Genomic DNA, 19,912 nt, shown 5'->3' with positions numbered 1-19,912 from the left:
ATTTATTATTAAAATATTTCATCTTCTTATTTATTATAATTAAAATATAATCAAAATTTAAAATAAAATAAAAACTAAAAATGTAATTTGATTTTCCATTCAAATCCATCACCCTTTTATTATATTCTGTTGTTGATTTTTTTTTTTTTTTTTTTTTTCATAAATAGAGAAGTGTTGTTGAATTTTTCTTTATTTATATATTTTTCCATAAATAGAGAAGAGTTATGAAGAAAACATTAAATTAAATAAATAAATAAATAAAAAACTTTCAAGCATGTTTTTTGTTTTATTTGTTCTAAAAAACATTTTTTATTAACTCAACCAAACATGTTTTTTCTGTTTTTGAAAACAAAAACTGTTTTTCAGAATTTAGTTTTTAAACGCAATTTTATTTCTAAAAACACCAAAAGTTGTTCTTAAAACCCATTTTTTAGGACAATTTTAAAAAATAATAACCAAACATGCCATTAACCTTCTCCCTTTTAGTAAAGTTACAAAAATTTTAGTTCTATCGAAATTTTACTAAACATCGAAAAACTAATTCTTTCTAAAGAAAAGGAATATAGAGTTAACCATAAGCCCATTTCTAGCTAGCTAGTAATCTAAACCATAACTTACTCTCAAACCAAATTATCTCGAATTGAGCTAAACTAAATTGATGTTAAGTTGTTCTAATCAATTAATTTGTTTTGATTCTTGAGTTAGTTAAAAATCAGTCGAAACCGAGTCATGCCCGTCCTTATTATTAAGGCCCAGCTCAATATGCATTCTTTTCTCAATTCGAAGACACAAAAGAGGAACAATGCATGATATCCAACTCCCCATAATCGATTTTACAATTGGTTGATTTATAATGGATGGATATGGGAAATGGGGATGACAAGCTTACATATAACAGATTTTCCTAAAAGTTTAAGTTGTTGGGATTTGGCACATAGAAAGAAAAATAGACCTTTATACAAATATGTATGACATGAGATAACAGGTTAGACATTAGAGACAAGTGTTGATATTGAATAATAAATTTTTCAAGTGTTGATATTGAACAACAAATTTTGTTGAAAGCTTAAGCTCTCCCTCGATCAACAAGATATTGCTTTGTCATTATATATAAGAGTATGTATGTACAGTATATTTGATGTGAAACAACTTCTTGTTGCATTAGTTCTCCTGGAACGTTGATTAGTTGTTGGCTTTGCCGTAACTTCTTGGGAAAGGGATTACATCTGCAACATTCACAAGGCCAGTGGCGAAAAGCACCACATGTTCAAATGCAACACTGAAGCCCGAGTTTTTCACAGTTCCATGTCTTCGAAGATCCATGTACCATTCATACTCTTCGCTCCGTATGCCCAATTCCTTGATCCTGCAGCCACATTGAAAACTAACTCAGCTATAGTGATCTCATCAGACTACAACATTCAGGGACATAGAAAAACCCAAAACAAACACTAGAAAGCAGTGTAGCATTGCAATATTCTAGTCGCCCCAAAAGAAGAAGCCAATCCCAGAACCTTACAACTCAATGCTTGTCAAGGCTCACCTTGAAAAGGCTTAGGTAACATTGAAAGAGTAAGACTATCATAATACCACCATTGTTATAAAAAAACAAACCATAGGATTGGGTGCAACTTAGGTGGGTTGTCTCAGCTCAAGGTTTAACCTCAACACAAATCAATCCAATCTTATTCAACCTGACCCACCCTACTCCAATCTTTAGTCCTAGTGGCAACATAGCCCATAGGATTGGAAGTGGGAGTGCCAAGAAGAAGGTAAGCAGGCATAGAAATTGTGTCCATGGACAAAAAAAAAAAAAGAGTAGTCATGCAATTCAATTGGAGTCAATCATTTTAATTCATTGATCCTATAGTTATTTCACAGCTTAGATTTAAAGTGTAAGGACGGCATAACCTTGTACTCAGCATATTCATTCTCTCCTCATTTTGGCTACCTCTGATCAGCGTGCCAGCCTACAAACGAGGGGGAGTCATTACATGCAGTCGAATCAAATTCGAAGTTTGCAGGAACAAAGAAAGATTTAGGAAAAACTTTACCCTTACCTTTGGTACAACCACATCAAATGCTGCAACTGTTTCCCCATCGTCGTTCACTCGCATGTAAAATGGCTTAATCTTTTTCGGGTAGTTGAATATAATCACAGGCCTTTTATAGATCTCCCCAACTAGATAGCTGCCATTGTTATAAGCATATGGTAAGTAGCAATAACAGTTGAGATGTAACAGCACTTCCCTCATACCATCCAATTATAAATATTAGATGTCTCAAAATGTATACATACGTTTCATGTTCTTCCGTTAGAGAGAGGCCCCACTCGACCTTTGTCTCAAATTTATTATCGGTAACCTGTTTCAGAGCATCTACTGCTTGTGTATATGATATCCTTTCAAATGAGCTTGATATGATTGATTGAAGACGGTCCACATTGGTTTTGTCAAATCTCTTTGAGAAAAAATTGATCTCTCCCACACAATTTTCCAAAACTGACTTGCAGAGGAACTTCAAGAAGTCCTCTGCACAGGTCATGGCATCCTACAAAAGCCACAATCAAAAGTAACCCAAAGCGTCTCAACAGTTAAAGATGAATCCATTAATACCCCGAAAAGTAACATAAACCTCTTACCTCTAACTGTGAAAAGGCCATTTCAAGCTCTACCATCCACATTTCAGCCACATGTTTCATGGATTCTGCTCGGAATCTAGGGCCAAACGAGTACACATTCCCAAGAGAACAAGCATAGCTCTGGAGATGAAGGCGGCCAGAAACTGTTAGATATGTTTCGCGAGAAAAGAAATCTTTGGAGAAGTTGATCTCATCGGCTTTGTTCAGAGAAGCTCCTGGGTGAAGTTTTTCTCTTGATTCCAACTGCTGTGCTAGTTCATTTGTTTTTCGAAGATCCCAAAGTGCAGCAACCAGTGCTTCTTTGTTGCTGTCGCTTCTCTTGAGCTCTTCAACTAGGTTACTCTTCTCCTTGATAGCAGCCTTAAGCGCTTCAAGGCTAACGCCCTCAATTTCATGGACAGACTTTGGCTCCACCTTTTCAGCTGATTTACCTAAAAGTGTCGTAACAATGAACCTCTCGCTGAATCCTTCAGCATCAGTGGTTGTGATAATGGGCACTTGCACATACAGGAATTCATTGTTTCGGAAGAAGTTGTGAGTTGCATGAGTAAGGGCATCACGCATTCTCATAACAGATGCCACCTGCAAGTTTCAAGTAGAAATTAAGCAAAAATGACCCAATTAATTTATGGTGAAAGCATTGAGCATGGATTTAGATAAGAAGCTGCATGGAACAAGAAGATTAATTACGGTCGTTGTTCGTGGCTTGAAGTGAGAAAAATCCCTCAGTGAATCAATAGGTAAGCGCTTCTTTGATAATGGATACTTTTCTCGATCAACTGTGCCGATATGCAGAATCTTCTCTGCTTGAAGCTCAATAGCGTGTTTTCCTTCTACTGGTGGCAGCTTCAATACACCCTCTGCCAAAATACAAGTTCCAGTAGGCATGATTTGGCCTGGAGAAGCTATTGTAGATTCCACCACAACCTGATCATCATGAGAAAGTTAAAATTGAACCAAATCAATAGATATAAGTTTGTGTAGAAATAGCTAATTTGACTGAAAATTAATGGGGATAATTAATAATAAGCTCGTGGCTTCCGTATTTGATACGTAAAAATCATATTCTTTTCCATCTTAAAGTCATTAATTTAGCCCCAAAGCTTCATTAAACTATTATGTAAAGAGGCAAAGTTGATACAATGCTGTCAATTTAACCTTAAAGATTAAGTTGGTAGGTAATCAACTTACAATTTATACCATTTCCTTAGGTATAAGTATTACTTCCTTCACAAGCAAGGAGGTAAATGACAGGATATGGATTATGATTGTAGAAAAACGGATAGCCAAAAAAATGGACTAAGAGACTCCAACGTGAGAGCTTTAATTAATCAGAATTTTAATTTCATATCAAACTATCAATTTGTCAAAAACTTAAACCATCAAGTAATACATCACAAGGATATCATGCAGATAATAAAAACCTTGACAAACCATCCAAAGACCAACTAGCCAGTGTCATGTTAGACTAGTAATTGACCTGAAGACTAGCCAATCACATGAACAATGGATGGTTGAATACATGGAGCATAAGTCCAACATGAGACATATATAAGCTAGCAATGTTCAAATATCATTCCATAATAAAACTAAAACTGGAAAGGAGTCAAATTTACCTTAAGACTAGCAACACAGGAGCCGTCACTGATTTGCAAAAACACAGTTGAAGGAAGCTTAGGAATCACAATATCCGTCTTCTCCCTAGGAGGAGGATAGCTGTGGCCACCACCCAAGACATTTATGAGAGATCTTAAAAACGGTATCCTAGTCTGAAGAATCTCCACACAGCTCACGTCCCTCGGCAGCGACGGCGAGCTGCCCACATCAGGCTCCTTCTTCACCTCCTTGGCGGACCTCACCCACCCACCAACCACAACTCTCATACCCAACAGCCCAAGGCCGCCATCACCCCGCCCAAGAATGGTTCTCAGCACCACCCTATTGGAGTACTTGAAAGGTGTCACCATGGCAGCAACCACAGCTTCTTGTGAGGCCATTTACAAAAACAGAAGAGAGATGTAAGAAATGTAAGAGAAGATGGAAATGGTGAAGGTGGTTGCATGCATGGGGGTGATATAGAAGAAGAAAGAGGATGATGCTTTGCTTAGGAAGCGAAGGAAGAAGGAAGAAGGAAGAAGAGGAGTGAGGGGAAGGTTGGAGGAGAAAAAAAGAGAGGTGGTGTAGAGGTTGGTATTAGTATCCTTGGGGAGTAGGGTATTCTGGGAGTTTCCAAGTCCAATGGTTTGCTCAAATTTTAGGATTACTGATTGAAAAGGAAACCTAAGGCGGAAGCAAAACTAAAGCGTTAATGATTTTTTTTTTTCTCGGTTAAAAGATTGTTTGTTTGGACAACCTGAATATGCTTAAAGAATATTGGGAAAAAGGTTGATTTTCTAAATTGGCTTTGCATAAAGTTGTGTCATTAGAGGTAATTTTTCTTGATATAAGGGGCTTTTATCTTGTGTGCATTGATAAAGAAATATGGTAAATGCACCTTAAATGACTACAAAAAAAAATAGTCTTAAAAAATAGTTTTTAAAATAATTTTAGGACATTTTTTAAAATAAAAGCTTGTTTACACATTTGAAGAAAATATCAAGGAAAATGATTTTCTCATATTTTGTTGTCTTATAAGAAATACTAAAAAATCAAATATAATTAAAATTAGTTAAAAATTTATATATTTTAAAAATATTTAATCATTATATAGATGAGATAAAATAAATAAAATAAGTTTGAAGTAGTATATAAAAATAATTTATTCAATTTTAATCTATTTTTTATTTTCCTTTACTTTTTCTTTCTTTCTACTTTTCATTTATATTTTCTTTCTCTTATATTTTCCCTCAAATTTTTGGGAACTAAACATAACTTAAATGTTATATTTTCAAATATTTTTAAAAATAATTTTAAACTATAATGCTTTATTTTTATTTTTCATGTTTGTATAATTATTTTTTTAAACATTTCTTAGAAAACAAGTGAAAACATAAACATTCTATTTTTAGAACAAATTTTGAAAAAATCGTCTTCTATTAAAATGACAAGTATGCTTTAAACTCAAAAATATAATTCTCGAAAGGTTCCTGATTTCTTTCTTCTTCTTTGTTTTCTTTTTCTTTTAAGAAAAATTCTTCATCCATACTTGCCTTATTTTCTTTTTCTTGTTTTTGTTCTCAAATTGTACTAAAATGCAAAAGAATGAGATCAAGTATGAGTAAACCATAAGAAATCAAACTAAAATGTATATAAAAATTTGAGATAAGGCACATGAGAGGCAAGTTAGATATAAAGAAATGAGACTAACTTGCACATATAACACTATATGATTGGTACCTTGTTTCAATAAGTACCCATTTAATGTTCTAATGTAAGCTTTTTTATAATAAAAATAATTATCAAAATTTTAAATGCCCTTCCTTTTTTTTCAATTTGTTTTATGCTCATCCAAATCAAAATCTAATCTTGATCCTAATTATTCCCATCTTTTTATTTCATGACTTTTTTGTTCCCTTCATTTTCATGATCATATATTTCATAAATTTCACAAGATTAATGTTACAAATTTATAAATCTTGAGGATATTAAAAAAGTGGATAATCAAATAAAAAAATAAAAATAAATAAAAAGGAAAACGACAAGGAAAAAATTACATCATAAGTTGAACCTAGTTCATTGGACCGCATGAAAGGTACATGAACTATATGCTTGGACACTCTTTCCCAACTATCAATCATATGCATAATATTACTTAACCTTTAAAAATAAGTCACGTTTAATAGATTTAGAAGAAACGAATAACATATATATAATTCTTCAATTTTTATATTCACTTTTGTCTTCTTATTCAATCTTCATTCTTCTTTTTTCATCTTCATTCTTCATTTTTATCAATCTCTTAAACATCTTTGTCTTTATTGATATCCAAATTCTCAAGTTCAACTTTACATTCATCTTCTAAAGTTGGCAGCCTCATTGCGTCCATCTTTTCAATCTTTCAAATATGTTAAGACTTCAAGCATATCCGGTGCGAGTCTTGTCTTCCTATCTCCAATTATATTTGTAGTTATAGAAAAAATAGATTTTGATGCTATAGTGGACACTGATGGGGTTAGTAGATCAGGTGTCATTTTAGATAGCATAGGAAAGGTGGATTCATGAGATTTCCACCATTTTATAATATCAAAATTTTGGATTTCATTAGGGAATAAGTATGAAGAGTAATCTGTATTTAAATATCTTGAAAGATCACACCTCCTAGAAATACCAACTTTTCGTTTCCCCTTAACTAATTGCATAAAGAATGTATCATTCTCAAATGCATGTGGAGTTATAGCACTTGAGAAGGCACTACCATATTTAATCTCATAATATTTATATAAGGTGTTTAATTATTCGTATATTTTACCCTCCAGGTTGGATGGTTGATTCATACAAGTAACTATGAAATTTAAAATGTTTTCTACACCTTCAACTTTAACCCTTGGATCCATACAAGCAATTAAACAAAAAAGTGGTGGAATGGTCTTCCAATATTTCAATTTTTTTTTCCATTTTTAGACATATTTCACTAAAATTGGCACATGCTCTATATTATTGAAACAAAACACTCATATTGCAAATACATCTAAGTGTTATACAAGATGTAGGGGTATATAAAGTAGAACACATGTTAATAGTATCATAGAAAACCTTTAAGAAGTTTAAGAAAGCAAAATCTTTCTCCCAATTATTCGAAGTTATTTTAATTTCACCTATCTTGCTATTGTCATAATCTAATAATATGTCATTATATCCTACACAAAATTTTAACATTAGGTAGATAGAATTCCAACGATGATTGATATCATGACGTTTTTTTTTTTTTTTCAAACCAACTAATTTACATAAAGCATTAAATTCTTATAATTTGTTAGATAGATAAATAAGTTATATAGCAAATTGGATAGCCTCTAATGAGGGAGATATTAATTTTAAACCATCTTGTACTATTAAATTAATTATATAACAAACACATTTTACATGGAATATCTCACTTAATAGACCTTCTCTAATTTGTTCTTACAAATAAATTTATGACACTTGTATTGTTTAAAACGTTATCAAATGTAATACTAAAAATTTTGCTTTGCATATCAAACTCTTTAAAAACACTTGTAATAGAATCATATATGGCAGGCCCATCATGAGGATGATATATTATACGAAAACCTAATATTTTCTTTTGTAATTTCCAATTTGAATCTATGTAGTGTGTTGTCACACATGTGAAAAGGTCATTATTTTGATTAGTCCATATATATGAGGTCACAAATATAATACCACTATGATTATTAAATTCTTGGATTATTAAATGTTTATTATTTTCATAACTTTTAATTATATTATTACAAGAAGTAGTCCTAGGAATTCTTCGAAAGGCTGGTTGGGTATACTCATGCATGAAATGTACAAATCTACTATTTTCTCCAAATGTGAATTGTAGCTTCATGCTAGCTACCATTCTAGCAAACCCTTCTCTCAAAGGTTCTTGATTATATATAAAGGGGGATATTGAAGATGTACTAAATCCTATTTCAATTTAGCTTATTTGGAATTACCTAGGGTCTAATGTACCATATTTTTTGGTACATTATTTGGCATGTCTTCTAAGGTTATCTATGCCACCATTAGCTTTGCAATTATATATATATATATATATATATATATATATATATATATATATATATATATATATTACAATATTTACATTTTTCTAGATTTTCTACATTTCATCCTGTATCTTCTCTATTTATTATAGTGAAGTGATTTCATACCATAGATATGCATATATTAACCTTAGGTCTTTGACATGTAGGATCGAGTTGGGGAAGGCTAGGGTAAGGGCTAGAGAGAGGGACACTAGTGGGGGTGGGGTTCTCCTCATCTTCAAAAGGCTCAAATTACTTACATTCATTAATACTAAAGTCAAGGTTTTCAATATCTAGGTAACGGGAATCCATTTTTAATTTTAGAAAAAAAAAAAAAGAAAAAAAGGTAGAAGGAAGAGAACAATTAAATGAAAATATAGAATTAAAAAAGTAAATGAAATAACTAAATATAAAATACCTCAACCTTATGATGATGACACTTGTAGGGTTAGTAGATATCTTTAGCATAAAAGAACTTGTAAAAAATGAATGCTTATAAAGAGTAAACAACTTGAAACCTTGAATCGGAGAACTTGTAAAGAATTTAAACTTAGAGAATTGTAGAAAAAGAAATTAGAGAGAATTATAAACAATGTAAAGAGAGAGAATAGAGAATTGTGTGAGAAAGAATTAAAATGAGGGGTATTTATAGAAAATTATTGGTGAGTCATTTACTTATTTACCCTTAAAACTAATCATTATATAATTATTGAGATGGGTATTATAGATATATGATATGAAAAAATGTTTATCGTGAGTGATTTACTTATTTATCCTTTAAACTAGTTGTTATATAGTTGTTCAGAAGGGTGATACAAACATTTGACATGAAAAATAAAAAATAATTATTGATTTACTTTTTTACCCCTCAAACTAGTCATTATATAGTTGTTAAAATGAATATTATAGACATTTGATATGTAAAAAAAAATTGGAAAAAGTAAAAAATAATATTTGAACGAGTCAAGAGGGCTGGTACGAAGGGCTTACATGATAGCACGATGAGTTGTCTCCTTAGGCCCAACATGGCTCGCTTCTTTGGGTCATATCGACCCAACCTAGCCTTTTAGTGTGTCGAGCCATAGGCCAAATTGGATGGTTGGGCCAATTGGACACCTCTAACTTTATATCACTCCCTAAATTAGTTAGGGAACTAGAAACTTTATAGATAGGATACCCTTTTGTAATGATAGTATAAGGACATAAAAATCATCTACCACATGTCAAGCCAACAAAAGCGATCTACAACGACCACTGGGCATTGCCCATAATGCTACTAAAGAATCTACTACGTACTATAGAAAAATAAACATGACTAAACTATTACTATCCTTATGATACAGCATGGGTTGACCCCAAAAGAGGTGATCACTCCTATAAAATATGACTTCTATTTGAGAAATGACTCACATTAACCACATAATGGACCTGATCCCTTCATTAATCACATAACAATCGAACCTTGAAAGCTATACCAAAATCATTTGATAATGATATGAGTCTTAAAGACGGACATAACCAAAATCATTCAAAGTAATTCATAATTGATATATACTTCACTAAATCCTCATAACTAGTCTACTAAAAAACAAGAAAGATTCACTTTCATAATAAGGTACAAGCAACACACTTCATCTCTTATCTATTACCTTGCTTTAATCCATGGCTAACTTGATCATTGTAAAGGGGTCAATTTGAATGATATTACCCATTAATTTATTGCCCTTTTGTTCTTACCCCTTCATCTTTGTGCTTTGTAGGAGGAATATCATGCTTGGTTGAACCATAATACTTAAAATCAAGGCATGATATTTCTATTAAAAAATAATCTCACTATTCATATTATTAAATATATTTTTGACAGTACATATAATTAAACTATTATTAATCAAATGGTCTTTATTTAATATATAATAGTTCTAAATTTTCAATAATTTTTAAAATTAATTTTAATGTTAAATCTTTAAAATTATTCCATAAAAAGTAAAAGATTACATAAAATGCAAATAAGAATAAGATATTTCAAGAAAAAAAACATGAAAAATAAAGGAATACAAGGCATATTTGGGAACTGTTTTTTAAAACAATTTTATATTCTTCAAAACAAAAAAAAACACATAAATTTTTTACTTTTTATTTTTAAGAATAGAAAATATGGTGTTTTTAAATAATATATTTCAATTATTTTATATTATTTTCACTTATTTTTTAAAGGTTATTTTAAGAAACAATTATACAAATATATAGAATGATTAAAAACAAAATATTATAAATAAAAATTATTTTTAAAACATATTTAAAAATATTAAAAACATTTTAGATTTTCAAATAAGGCTTTTATTGTACAAAAATTAGAAAATAATTTTAAAAAATTATTTCCAAAAATTATTTTTGAAAACACTTATCCACTAAGTCCAACTTTTTATGTGAACTCACTTGTACTATTTTTTCCTCTGTAAATTAAAAAAAAAAATTGTATTAGATTTTCAATAATTAAAATTAAAAATATTGAAACAAGATCAAAGGAATATATATATATATATGTATATATTTTAAGGCAACTTTTTCTGACTGTGGCTCTGCAACTGCTACAATGATATGGTACTACCAGAGGGTACAGCACCAACAGAATGGGAATACATGTCTAACATCACCTAATTTAAAAAAAAAATTATAGAAAATTTGAAACCTTATCTCCAAAATCATTCAGAAGAGAAAATATTTAATAATGTTTTACTGGAAATTTTAGGAAAATAAATTTTTATTTTTTTAACATTTTTAAAATATTTTTTAAAATTAAAACCAGTTTAAAATATAGTTTTTGAAAGAAAAAAAAAAATCAATCATACAATAACAATAATAATAATAATAACTTCTTTTATTTCTACCTTCACTTATTAAAAACAGAAGCCGAAGGCTGCCAATAGGTCCAATACACACTACACAAGACATAGCAATCATATTTCAAATGAAAAACCATATTTATAATACTGGGTACGAGCTTCGAATCTGAGCCCTAGATGTATTGTAAATCTTGATTGTACAATGAAGTTGGATTAGGTGCCAATAAATGAGAAAGAGGTAAAAATAATTAGGAAGATGATGAGACCATTTGATATGAAAAAAGCGGTTTTCCAATACTAGAAAAAATCCCAAAGAAAATGGTTCAAAGCCAAGTGGGCTGGACAAATTTCCCAAGTCCTGAAGATTTTATTTCAGGAAGGGCTGGTTGAAAATGGATGATGATGGAAAATTACAGACATTAGGGGGGCATGGTGTTTATTAAAAGAGAGAGAGAGAGAGAGAGAGAGAGAGAGAGAGAGAGAGAGAGAGAGAAAGAGAGAGAAATGATCCACGTTCTTCCAAGAATCCTCTAGAGTGTTGTAGGGGGGCATTTTCTCTTAAGCCAGTGGTGAAGGGGCCTTGAATGCAGCTGTTGGTGGGTGAGATATCTAAGCCTGTCTAGGGGGCATACAAATGATTCTCCATCATGGAAAACCCAATATAACCCTCCAAACACATCTCTACAAACACATTCTTCCAACTCATCCCCACTTGTGCCTTCTAGTAACTCACTACCTCTCCATGCTACAAACCAATCCCCACCTTATGAGTTGGTCCCAATAGGCGATTTGTCTTCTGGGGACCTCTATTTTTTGTTCTTTCTCTCTCTCTCTCTCTCTCTCTGAGCCCTTGCATATTTTTCTTTTTTCTCTTCTCTCTTTTCTTCTCTGCTAGTCCTATCTCTTACTCTATTTGACCACAGCCACTCTCCTCCTCCCAATATATTGCCCACCAATTCTCCTCCATCCCATTCCTTTTCTCTCTTTTGTGTGTTTTCACAATACCAAGTGGGAGCAATGCTCATCTCTAAACAACCCAACTTATTCCTAGTACTCCTCTTCACCTTATTGTTTGCTGCATATTTCACTCAAGGTCATACTCCTATGCATATATCGTGTTTGGTTGCCAAGAAAGCCAAGGAAAATGGGAGCATTTTTGGAATCTACTCATGCTTGTGAGCTAGAATATTCCAAATCCTCCAAATTCTCACCATCTTCCAATAATTTCCTCCTTGGGGCCTTGGCACTAAACCAATTTTTCCTTTGATGTACATGTCTAGATAACGTATCTCATGCTTGTTTCCATCTCTTTCTTCTTTTTAAGTGTGCAGGATCTAAGTCTCAAGTAGTGCCTCCATACCATCAAAGAGAAATAGTACACTTGCAGGTGAGGAACAAGTAGTATCTATGGGAACAAGTAGTATCTATGCCTGAAAATTTGTTCAATTATACTCGAGTATACTTACTTTTGACCATTTTTGAGCCTGCAGAGCAGTGGTGAACAATGGATGAATAGGAATTCAAGGAGACTGATGATTGGATCCACCCGGCCAACCTGCACTTACAATGAATGTAGAGGGTGTAAGTACAAGTGCAGAGCTGAGCAAGTACCGGTCGAGGGGAACGACCCGATTAATAGCGCATACCACTATAGATGCGTTTGTCATAGGTAAAGATGAACCAAAGTTAAGGCTAAGGCTCAGTGTTGTGTTGATCATTCAATCCTATAAACTATGGAGTATGCCTCATATTTTGTAGTACTGGGTGTTGGGACTTGATGCCATATGGCCTCCATTTTCCTTCCAAATATTGTAGTCTCATGGGCTTTTTCTTTCTTTATTAGGCTTTGGAACTGTCATTCATTTTGTTTTTCTTTGGAAGAGCCTATAAATTAATGTCTCTTTGTCCTCTTTCTTCCTTTGTGTATTAAGCTATTGGTTTCCAGTCAGAAAAGTGCTGCTGCATTTGTTTTCTTTTATCATTCTATTGTAACACCCAGACGCACAAACACAAGATCTTTAACCCAACCAAATTTTCCTGTTGAAATGGTTCTGGAAATCACCCAGAGGGAGTTGAAAATGAGGCTTAATTGGAAGAACTCCATGATAGCAGATTTGAGAGAATAAATAAATAAATAATAACCATCTCAGTAAGGGGTTTCTGCAAGTGGGCACATGGAAAGTGGTCCCAAAGAGAGACATGAGGTAGAAAGGGGTCACATGGGCACCTTGTTTTGAATCCATCGTCTCCACAAAATGGCAAAACTGAGCAGAAGGTGAATACCAGAACCGCTAGGACCCCCTTTTTCGGCTTGGTACGCGAAGCCCCCGTCAGGCCATTCCAAAACCACAATCTTGTGGGTAACACACATATTCTCAAGGCATCCATTTGCATAGATTTTACACCTGGAAAAATTTTTGATCTGCCAGTACTTTCCGGGTTCTATATACTAGAATGCAGCTCATTCTTAGTAATGACGAGTCTTTATCAACGCCTCTCTGTTAGCACTTTTGGTATTAGAATTCCACCGAGTTTCGTGCTGGGTCCTATTTGATTTTTGATTCTCTGTTGTGGGATCATCCTCCAAGGATTAATCAGAGACAGATTTGACACCTCATTCAAGTGAAATCAGTCTTCTACCTCACTATTTTTTTAACCTTAGATTCCAAATGAGTCATATATTTTGGCTCTTGATGGGTGAAAGTTACTAGGATTCCATGTTAGATGCTCTTACATAAATCAACTTATTGGCTTAATGATTTAATTTAAATTACTATGTTTGATTAAGTAATTTTATATTTTAATTTAAAGTTAAAAATAAATATGTTAAATCAATTTAAAGTAGAACTTAATATCTTGAGATAATTTAACTTAAAATTGTTTTAAGTCATTAATAATATTAAGTATTAAAGTTTAATAAATCCTAAGGTTATGTTTGGTTGGTTCAATTAACATCAGATATGATAAAAGAGATAATATCATATCTTATCTCATCTTTGCTGGTGATGATCCTATGTTCAACCAAAAATGGTATAAAATCAATTATGTGATATATTATTCATCTTTTGTTTTTTGTATATCCCTTTTATATGAAATATATTAATCTTATGTTAAGTATCATAAATTTATTATTTTTTTATTTTTTTTTACATACTCATTTTGTAAAATCAATTTTTTTACTATAAATTAAATTTATGATTAAAAATGAAATAAAATATATTGTAAAATAATATTAATATATGATATATAAATTATTTTTCTATATTGGATAATATAATTTAAAATTTTAAATATTTTAATTATGAATATTATTGAACATAAGAGAAATTTTATAAAATACTAGAATGCCATATAATTTTTATTTTAAATATTGAAAAATTATATATATATATATTATTTTATTACCATTTCAATTTTTTTTTTACATTTCAAGAGTGTTTAGTTAATCAACTTAATAACTTAAAGTGGCTTAATAACTTAAAATTATTAAGTAAATTAAACATGTTTTATAAAATAATTTAATATCATAATTTAAAATTTTAAATATTAAGTCTAAATATTTAACTTATTCTTAATCCTAAATTTTGTTTTTGTCTTATTTGCTCACATCTAATGAGAATATATTTCATAACTATAACTCCACATTCATGGTTCATTTTTTACAAAAATAAATATTAGTTAATTTTTTTAGTAATAAATATTAGAGAAAAGTAAGTTTTGATTCAATAATATGAAAATATATAAATAGAAAATCTCAAATTTTTTAAATCAGTATTATCTTTCATCTATTTAAAAATAATTTAAAATACATGCACTTTTTAATAAATCATCTAATTATTCCCTAAAATGCCCCTTTTACTTATCATGTTTTTTACTTGTGATGTCATCATCAATATCAATTGACCACTAAACTCTTTCACGTAAATGGTCCCTTCTTTTTAGATTTAATAATAATAATAATAATAAATCTAAAAGGAATGGAAACATTTACGATGAGGAGTGTAATTGCCAATCGATGTTGATAACATAATAAGTAAAAGAAACATTTTGGAAAATAATTAGATAATTCATTAAAAAGTACATGTATTTTAAATTATTTTTAAATAGATGAAAATAATATTGATTTAAAAAAATTGGCCTTTTTTTTCATATATTTTCATATTAGTGAGTAAAACCCCATTTTTCCTTAACTATTAACTACACTAAGGAAAATAAATGTTTTTAATAACTTAAAATAAATTTTAAATTAATTTGACCAAAGAATTTTAACACTTAAAAAAAAAGTAAGTAATAAATTTTAAGTTAATAATTTAATTTAAAATCAACTTAAACTATTAAGTAATAATGATTAATTGTTATCAAACACCCATTTAATTAATTAGATCCTCTTTTTGTTTTTAATTAATAAAAACTTAATGGGATATCAAATACCCAACTTTATTTAAATGTGGGAATAGAAATCCCCCTATGAGACTTTATTTTTAAAAAATATATAATTTTTATTCCCAAATTTAGTACTAGACAGGTGCCTTGCCTGCAAAGATACCATAAAAATTATTGGGCAACGTGGACAAGAGCTCCATCATCAAAAGCCACAAGTGGTACCACACGACATTATGAGTAGGCGCATGCTTTCTTTAAAATGAAGACCAAGCCAGGGAAGTAGGGATGGGTTGAGGGTTGAGGGTTGATAGGGCAGGGGTAGGATTCACATTTGGGGGTACTTGGGATGGCCATATCCCTAAATCTTTTTGGAAATAAATGACCAAGATTCCTTGAGCTCACCAATCATTTTAGAACTTCACCCATCATCCTCATAGTAAAAGTTCAATAGCCTTTCTAGAAAAAGGGTAAAGCATTAAAAATTCAACAACATATACTTTCACATATTTTTATGAGTTTCAATACATGTATATACATATAAAAGGGGTATGAACTTTGTTATATCATTTATGCCTATATATTTCATTTTTTTTAATTAGAAGAATAAAAGAAAAAGACAAGAAATTTAAAACTAAAATACATAAAAATTAAATACAATTAAAAACAAAAACAAACTCTAAAATTAAAAAATAAAATATTGGCTCCTATTATATTTTCATCTCTTTTTTTATATTTATATTTTCTATCAGAATACTTTAATTAAGTGAAAGTTAATACTTTAGTTTTATATTTTTAGCTTTAAATTTTTTAAAATTTTAATTATATTTTTATTTTTTAAAATTTCTTATTTTATTAATTTTGAATAAGTTCTCACGATAATATATATATATATATATAGTTATCATTACTCAATGTTATTAACGTCACAAGTAAAAAGGTCATTTCAAGAAATAATTATTTGAGTTACAGATAAAATGCATGTATTTTAAAATATTTTTAGATGGGTGAGGATAAACCTGATTTATAAAAATTTGGGTTTTTTTTTTAATATTTTTTTAAATTAGTAAGTCAAAACTCATTTTTCCCAACTTAAATTCTTTTGATGAATGTTAAGAATTTGTTTGATAATGATTTATTAGAAGTGGTTTTAATAATAGTAGTTTCTCTAAAAATAGTTTTAGAATAATCAGTTGTCAAAGTGTTTCTTCATAAAATACTATAAGTGATTTTTTAATAATATAAATTATTTTTAAATTTTTTTAAAATATTTCCTAAAATTTACCAAATACCTTATTTTTCTTCAAAAACATTTTTGAAGCTAAAAAATATTTTCTAAAAACACTACCAAATGGACTCTAAGATTCAAACTCTTATTAATATTATTATTTTCATAACTTTTAATTATTATTAATAATTACATAACATCTAATTATTTTAATATAATATTTATGTTGTGTTGTCATACTTACTTGAGTGCCCGCTTTATAGCTGATATATGAAAAGGCATAATTTTTCAAATAAAAAAAAAAAGGTCATTTTTTCAAGGATGAAATGAGTTTTATAGAATTTTAAGAAACAAATTCTCAAAGCAAGGTAGAGCTCCAACACTTTCAATAATTTAGAAAGTTGTTGGTTTCATTTGGCAATGATTTCAAAAAACATTTTTAACTTAAAAAATATATATGTGACAAAATTTAAGAAGCACTTTTAAAAATTTTAAAATCACTTATAATATTGTTTATAAAAACACTTGAGATGTGATTTCTTAAAAATACCTTCAGAGAAAATACTTTCAATAAAAAGTAAAAACACTTTTAAAAAAATAATTTCAAACACATTTTTAATATATATGTTTTTCACTCTAATGTTTTATTTCCCTAAATTATCAAATTAAAAGTAGCTTTTTTTCTTTTGCCTTTTTACCATGTACTGAACCCTTATTAAATGTCCAAACTCCACAATAAAATAAAATAAAAAACTAGGTTCTAACAAGGACTAACCCATAGGCAATAGCCCCAATAAATTCCAATAAGAATAGTAATTTTCAGCCAGTTGGCTACTTGGTGAAGGACACCCTTCAAAATAGATTCCCTAGCTGTAAGTTAGGTTACCACTAGAGTTGGAGGGGGTAGTCTTATTATATTATATTTATAATCTATTTGAAAAATAAAATTAAAATGAGGTGGATGTAAGAGGGTAATTTTTATTATTTAATATTTATAATTTATTTGGAAAAAAATAAATAAAAAGAGGTGGATATAAGGGGAAATGAGGTAGATGTGTTTAATAACTCTTTTTTTTTTTTTTCTTTAATCATGTTTCAAGAAGGGATATGATTGGGCTTAGGGAGAAAGGACCAGTTTGTATTTCTTCAACTACTACAGCCATTCATTTGTCTTTCTTAATCATCTTTCAAGAAGGGATATGGTTGGGCTTAGGGAGAATGGACCAGCCTATATATCTTCAACTAGTATGGGTATTCATTTGGGCCACCGGGCCCCAATTCTTGAATCCTTTCCACAGATTCTCTATCTTCTAGACTAGTTGCTACGGGCTCATTATTAGGAATGGTAGCCAAGGTGGGTTCAGGACGAGTTGCCGGCAATCCAACCCCACACTATCCTGTTTATTCAAAATTTCGAGGCCTTATCATCATCCTTTGAGTATAATGTAGAGAAAAATGAAATTACTAGTAGTTTGGTGGAAACAACATGAGGCCAATGTATGCAGGATAGGCTTTCTAATACCATGTACTTGAATTGGGTCCCATTGAAAAAATTAATAGGATGGAGATTTTCATACTCCTTGCCCGTTTAACTTTTTTTTTGAAATTTTTTTTTAAAAATTTAAATTATTTTTATAATTTTTAATTACATTAAAATAAATACATTTTATAAATAATTAAAACATTATAATTTTTTATAACTTATTTTATTAAAAAGCAATTATTATTATTATATATTAAAATAGAAAAATAAAAATTAAATTAAATTAATTTTATATATAATCAAGAGATAAGACAATACTCGAACCCAATCCAAACCCGTCCCAAGTATTAAAAAAATCTCAAACCCACCCTTAACATATTTATTTAAATTTCAAATGGGATGGGACGAGGTAAATACGAGAAAACCCACCAAACTCTCATCCCTACTCATTATCAACAAGTTATGAGAAGTAGCCCAATTTCTTGGCCCAAAGAGGTCAAAACAATTAATGGGCCTAATGTTGGGCAATTTTGGGATAGCCTGCAACAGCATGAAAACCCAATCACATGAGCCCAATTGATTAACTTGAAAAGCCTCAATTAGCTCAATGTTGGGCCACGATATGGGAACCATCACTTTCTCTACTTGTTTTTTTCTCTCCCATCAAAGAAAATAAAATATATTTATTTTTCAACATATTGCAAAGGTTTCGATACAATACCAAGAAAAAAAAATGAAAAATGAAAAAAGAAAAAAGAAAAGTAAAGACGAATCTAAATTCTCTAAGTTGGTATATCTTAGAAAATGTTTTTAAAAAAAATACAATTAAAATTATTTAAAATTTTAAGTATTTTCTTTTTCTTTATTTGTACATAAGAAAAAAAAAGTGAAGAGGATTTGATTTCAAATGTGAGACAGAAACTTAGGGTTTTTTTATAACTGTTTTGGAAAACAAGTTTGAAAAATAGCTTTTGAAAACTGTTTTATAATATTTTATAAAATAAAAGTTTATAAAAACTTAAAATATGTTTAACATATTTTTAATATTTTAAATATGTTTTAAAAATAAATTTTATGTCTAGTGTTTTATTTTAATCATTTTACATGTTTGTATGATTATATTTTAAAACAATCCTTAAAAACAAGTAAAAACAATAAAAAAAAATATTTAAAAGATATTATAGAAAAATACTTTATTTTATGTTTTTAATAATAGAAAATAGAAAATAATTTTTTATTGTCAAACATATTTTTTGGATTTTTTATTCTAAAAAATAAAAAATTATTCTCGAAAACAATTATCAAATAACCCCTTAGTAAGTTTAAATTTGTTATTATTTTTATTCCTTTAACTTTTTATGTCCTTCCCATTCTCCTATTCTTTTCCTTCATGCTTTCTATCATCCAATTGAAATCTAACTATTTGGCTTATTATATTCAATGTGGGATTACATAGAAAAATAAATATTGCAATATGTATACAAGTTTTTTTAAAAAAACAAATTATCTAATTAGAAGCCTAAAGCTGTGTTGAGACGCTAAAATGTGTTGTAAGGACAAAATCAAATTAATAGAAGTTTTAGTTTTGGAATTATAATATGGATGATTTTATATGGTGTCAAGTTCATCAACCATATCAGGGATGAT

The 19,912-nt window shown here is 29.8% G+C and overlaps 1 protein-coding gene across 1 annotated transcript; it reads right to left on the bottom strand.

Annotated features, from left to right (window-relative positions):
• Nucleotides 1–986: 986 nt before the first annotated feature.
• Nucleotides 987–4,773, bottom strand: LOC100266075 (asparagine--tRNA ligase, cytoplasmic 2). The gene is made up of 7 exons (XM_059738239.1): nt 4,258–4,773; nt 3,332–3,568; nt 2,642–3,223; nt 2,300–2,550; nt 2,061–2,190; nt 1,912–1,970; nt 987–1,366 (listed from the first exon to the last, which is right to left on the bottom strand). Exons 1-7 carry the CDS (start codon nt 4,636–4,638, stop codon nt 1,183–1,185), a joined length of 1,824 nt encoding a protein of 607 aa, XP_059594222.1. The 5' UTR covers nt 4,639–4,773; the 3' UTR covers nt 987–1,182.
• Nucleotides 4,774–19,912: the final 15,139 nt, after the last annotated feature.

This window comes from Vitis vinifera, chromosome 7 (assembly GCF_030704535.1).
Source record: "Vitis vinifera cultivar Pinot Noir 40024 chromosome 7, ASM3070453v1".
In the NCBI taxonomy this organism is placed as follows: domain Eukaryota; kingdom Viridiplantae; phylum Streptophyta; class Magnoliopsida; order Vitales; family Vitaceae; genus Vitis; species Vitis vinifera.
The sequence above is the reverse complement of the archived record's forward strand: the minus strand, read 5'-3'. Positions and strand labels throughout refer to the sequence as shown.